At 33.6% G+C, this 5,052-nt stretch overlaps 1 protein-coding gene across 2 annotated transcripts; it reads left to right on the top strand.

Annotated features, from left to right (window-relative positions):
• Positions 1 to 722: 722 nt before the first annotated feature.
• On the top strand, positions 723 to 4,672 carry LOC107411888 (putative protease Do-like 14). 2 transcript variants are annotated; one of them, XM_016019559.4, is made up of 11 exons: positions 723 to 882; positions 1,002 to 1,083; positions 1,280 to 1,420; positions 1,587 to 1,766; positions 1,844 to 1,971; positions 2,301 to 2,512; positions 3,048 to 3,129; positions 3,223 to 3,365; positions 3,665 to 3,785; positions 3,864 to 3,956; positions 4,379 to 4,672. In XM_016019559.4, the coding sequence occupies exons 1-11, from the start codon at positions 868 to 870 to the stop codon at positions 4,493 to 4,495; spliced, it is 1,314 nt and encodes a 437-aa protein (XP_015875045.3). In that variant the 5' UTR covers positions 723 to 867; the 3' UTR covers positions 4,496 to 4,672. The 2 variants fall into 2 exon arrangements, with proteins under 2 accessions (XP_015875045.3, XP_015875044.3); XM_016019558.4 differs by having other exon boundaries at positions 725 to 882; positions 1,584 to 1,766.
• The last annotated feature ends 380 nt before the right edge of the window (positions 4,673 to 5,052 follow it).

The raw sequence follows: 5,052 nt of genomic DNA on the forward strand, positions 1-5,052 counted from the left end.
ACTGGGTAATTGGGATCCTGGACCCATCTTTTTACTACATGGTTTTGGTCTAGGCTCTCAAATCCGAGAGCAAGCTTCCGCATCCCAATTTAAGGACCCATCATTTGGGCTTTGTTTTGATGGGTATTGGGTCGAAAACCCCTCTTAAATTACATCAAAGAGTCCCCGAGTCTCAAATCTAGGATACTTTCCATTGTTTTTGAAAGATATTTAGAATGTAAAAAATATAATAACTGAAAATAGTTATTAAGCAAATTTGTCCCTTTTTTTCCAGCCTTTTTTTTTTTTTTGTGTTAATCTAAAAGGCCATAAACAAAATTAGTTATCAAATAAGTCGATGCTTTTACCCTTGATTTCCAAAAACAGAAATTGAAAAATCAAAACTAATACCAAAATAAGTATAACCAATCGACTCCTTATGGTCCTGTTCGGTAAGCAGGACTCAACTTTAAGATAATTATTTGAGCTTAATTTGATATATATACATATATATACTTTTGTTATAACATGTAATCCAGGCATGTTTATGTAACTACCGATATATCCAATCCATTTCATAGCAAAATTATATATATGTATATATGGTTTTGTTATAATTTATAAAAAATAAATAAATAAATAAATAAATAAATAAAACCTCTAATGTCGTGCCGAATACGGGCTTTAATGAATGAAATCGGAGCCCAAACAATAGCGGTGAGGAATAGAGGGGTTTAAGCCTTTTTTGGTCAACAGGGTACAAGCTTCGTTGTTATTATTATTATTATCATTTTGGAGAAAGAAGAGGGGTTTAAGCTTGGGTTTTGGCTTGCTCAGCATTATAACTTATAACGTGTAGAGATTTCCAGAAAAAAGTTGGCCGTACCAATGAGCCGTCTAGTGGTAATAATCCCTTCTCTTCCATCTTTTCTTTTGTCTTTTTTGTTGTTGTTTTCAAGTGAAAAGTTTTTCTTTTTTAAATTTGAAAGGGTATTAATTCAGCTTAAAATTTTGATTGGTAGAGAAAGGATTCAATCATCCGGATCGCAGCAATTGTAACTGCAGGGTCCGGTTTACTGTACGCTAAGAGAAGCTCCAATTACAGTAAGCTCTTTTAAAATTATCCAAGAGATTTCTTCCTTTTCTTTCTTTTTCAAGTTTGTTTGTCTTCCACATTCACGTTTGTTTGGTAAGTAAGAAAATACTCTTAAAACTACTGCTCTGCAATCAATCAAACAATTCCTGCTTTAACTTTTTATCTTTTCTTTTCCTTTTTTTTTTTTTTTTTTTTAATTTTTAGAAACTAATGTAGCGGTGTCCATTCCTGAGTCATTCCGTGATGAATTATCTTCTCTTCCGTGCCAAACCCTTGAAGGCAGGCTTCCACAACCTTTGTTTGGATTGTCCTATCCCCCCCAAAATGGACAAAGGGGGAAAGATGGTTTGTTCTTCATTATTCTGTTTTAATTGTTCATACTTTTTTATGTTATACTCACTTTTTTTTTTTATATATTTTTTTTCCTTTTTTATTATTATTTTTTTTTTTGCAATTCTTGTTTTGTAACTTAACTATTTATTTCTTTTTTATTTGACTTGAGCTTCAGTAGGAGTGCTTTCTTTACTTTCATCTAGAGAGGCTCCTATCCCGCCACCATCAAATATAAAAAGGGATTCAGGGATTTCTAAAGATAGCCCAAAACCATGTTGTGGATGCTTGGGCAGAAATACCATTGCAAATGCAGCTGCTTGTGTTGGTCCTGCTGTAGTGAATATATCTATTCCTAACGGTATACGTGTTAATCTTTTCTTCAACAGTTTTGGCATCTTGGTTTTGGGCCATTTTAGCAATTGGCTGTGTTTGTAGAAAAAAATGGGACCGTTGGTGGAAAGGGTATAGGCTCTGGAACTATTATTGACAAAGATGGTACCATTTTGACATGTGCTCATGCTGTAGTCGATTTTCATGGATTACGGCCTTCAATGAAAGGAAAGGTTAGTGGTTATATGACCATGTTGCGTTTTCTCATCACTAGAAAACACCAGTTTTTGTTCAGCTGAAGCTCCACCATTTTTTTTATTTTTATTTTTTATTTTTAAATAAATTTCCCCTAAGGATACAAGGATTATCATAATACGTGCACTTTAATACGAATCAGTTAAGTTTGGAAAAGATGTAGGAATGATAACAACTTATAAATGCTGTATGATATGATAAAATTGTTCTATGGAAGTGTGATTTACTTTTTAACATATATGAAGACACCAACCAAACCTTTGGTTATAATATATGTATTTGATTTTCAAGCATTACATTGTTGCAGGTCCATGTAACTTTGCAGGATGGTAGAACATTTGTTGCTTCAGTGATGAATGTTGATCTACATTCTGATATTGCTATTGTTAAAATCAATTCCAAAACCCCACTCCCAACTGCCAAACTTGGCTCTTCAACCAAGCTTCAACCTGGGGATTGGGTGCTAGCCATGGGCTGTCCACTTTCACTTCAGAATACTGTCACTGCTGGTATAGTAAGGTAGCTTGTTAGACTCATAGATCAAAATGTGTAGAAATGTGTAGTGGAAGCATGAGAATACGTAAGGTAGCCATGAAGTATTATTTGGCTTGGGGATGAATAAATTGCTTCTTCCTTTTATCTTGTTTGTATTCTCTAGTTTAGAAAGAAAGCTGACCATTTCAAAGTAGTAAATTAATCAGCAATGAAATTTGGTTTTGATATCTATTTGTTGAATTATATCTTTGTGCATTTAGTTTGTTCCATTATGTAATTGATCACAGTTCATATTAAAAATGACGATTCATGTTATATAGGAGAATCCATATGGATCTGGGTATCTTATCAAGTATCTCCATTGTGGATTTGATATTTCTTTGTTGAATACTTGGTTGATCCAATATGATATTAATTTTTTGCCATCCTAGCATTAGAGTTGAGTGGTAAATACTTATTGCACCACTTGCTAGGATAGTGAGTCTCAAGTACATGAGACGTTTTTCCTGAAGATTGAGGGTTGAATTCTTTCTTACTTATTTTCCTCCTTTAAATGTAGTTGTGTTGACCGTAAAAGTAGTGATTTGGGTCTTGGCGGATTGAGGAGAGAGTATTTACAGACAGATTGTGCAATTAATCCAGTAACTCTCTCTCTCTCTCTCTTAGTACATGTGAGTACTGTTTGAATCACGTTCATTGCTTAAGTCATCTCTTGGTTTTAATTTGTAATGTAGGGGAATTCCGGGGGCCCTCTTGTTAATATTGATGGAGAAGTTGTTGGTGTCAATATTATGAAACTGCTTGCTGCTGATGGTTTGAGTTTTGCCGTACCAATCGACTCTGTCACCAAAATTATAGAGCACTTCAAGAAAAGTGGGTACGTGGTTATCGTTTGCATGGATGTCATGTATCATGTATCAAATCAAATTCTTACTTTTATTCTGCCGAAATATTATTATAGTTTTAGAATATTGAGGAATTGTTCATGCTTTCCAAACAAGTAAATTGTTAAGGTGAAAAGGTTTCTTTAATCTTTCTCTTCTTGTCACCTAATCAAACAAACTTGATATGACCTTAATGATGACTTTTTACCAAAAATAAAAAAAAAGCTTGCTTTTACTCGTCCAATGGATTGCTGAACTGGCATATGCATCTGAAGATAATGGTCTTGTGCAGGAGAGTTGTTAGACCTTGGCTTGGGTTGAAAATGCTTGATCTTAATGAGATGGTCATTGCTCAGCTTAAAGAGAGATCTTCAGGATTCCCAAATGTTGAGAAAGGCGTTCTTGTTCCTTCGGTATGCATTATGGTTATTGCTTTGATAATTTATAGATTCAATTTCTTTCAAGATGACTTCCCCACTGTTTTGTGTTAGGTAACTCCTGAGTCACCTGGTGACCGTGCTGGATTCCTACCTGGCGATGTTGTCGTTGAATTTGATGGGAAGCCTGTTGCAAGTATCAAGGAGGTATTTGATTCTTTTTTTTTTTTTTTTTTTTTTAATTTTATCATCTTCATTTTATTTATAATTCTAAAGTCGTATTATTGTGGAAAATTTCGCAATCTGCAATGAAATTTGAGCACGATAACGAACAACTAAGAAAGTGTTGAACTAATTTAGTATCATTAGATTTGAAATTCATGCATCATGGTTTTAATTCGTTAAATCATATGTAATGGCCATTACGTAGAACACTAGCAAAACTCCATTCCCTCCCAAAGGCATTGTTTGCACAATCTGAAGATATGAATTTGTGTCAATGGAATGGTGTCTTGATGTCAAAACAATGTAAAATGTTGATCGAAGAGGATTTACCAGGTTTGTTGCTTACTATTGTTTTGTTTTGTTATATGATAGCTTGGCTTACACGAGTGTTGATATTGTGGCAGATAATTGATATTATGGGAGACAGGGTAGGAGTACCCTTGAAGGCAGTTGTGAAAAGAGCAAACAATAAACAAGCGACCCTGACCGTAGTTCCGGAGGAGGTCAAGCATGATATTTGAATCAAAACGACACAAACCTTTCCTTTATAAGTAGAAATCAAAAAAGAAAATTGTACATTCAATAATTGGCTGAAAAATCACATCATACATCACATACCGTGCATCTCTCTTCTTCTTCTTCTTATTATTTTTTTTTTAATTTTTAAGGGGAGAAAGAAAAAAGTGTTTATTGAGGCAGTGTTTGGCATGCGGGATAGGAAGGATAAGGGACAGGATTGGACAAAGCTATCATTTTCTCTCTTTGGTGATGTTTATCCAGCTAATTAAAAATCTGGGCCTACCAATATATCCTATTAAGAATTGAATATCATATCTTTTTTAAAAGCATGTATTAAGAAAAAGCGCATTTGAATAAGAGTAATTTATTTTTTCCAACCACAAATGAAACTAGATTTCTACATTTTACTCGTAACAGTGTCTTTTTTTAATATTTTATACTTACGGCTTTAATGCCTAGAATTTTTCAATATTAAAAAATATAAAAATTAATATCTTCCATTTCAATAAAATCTGTCAAGTTGGAGAAAAAATATCCTATAAGGATCAAATATTATTTA

This window comes from Ziziphus jujuba, chromosome 10 (genome assembly GCF_031755915.1).
Source record: "Ziziphus jujuba cultivar Dongzao chromosome 10, ASM3175591v1".
Taxonomy (NCBI): domain Eukaryota; kingdom Viridiplantae; phylum Streptophyta; class Magnoliopsida; order Rosales; family Rhamnaceae; genus Ziziphus; species Ziziphus jujuba.

Bases quoted from the DNA above. Each gene is read 5' to 3' on its own strand.
- LOC107411888 (XM_016019558.4), top strand. The intron at 1,767-1,843 runs GTATACGTGTTA...CTGTGTTTGTAG, and splicing joins GAATATATCTATTCCTAACG to AAAAAAATGGGACCGTTGGT. The intron at 2,513-3,047 runs GTAGCTTGTTAG...CTTTAAATGTAG, and splicing joins GTCACTGCTGGTATAGTAAG to TTGTGTTGACCGTAAAAGTA.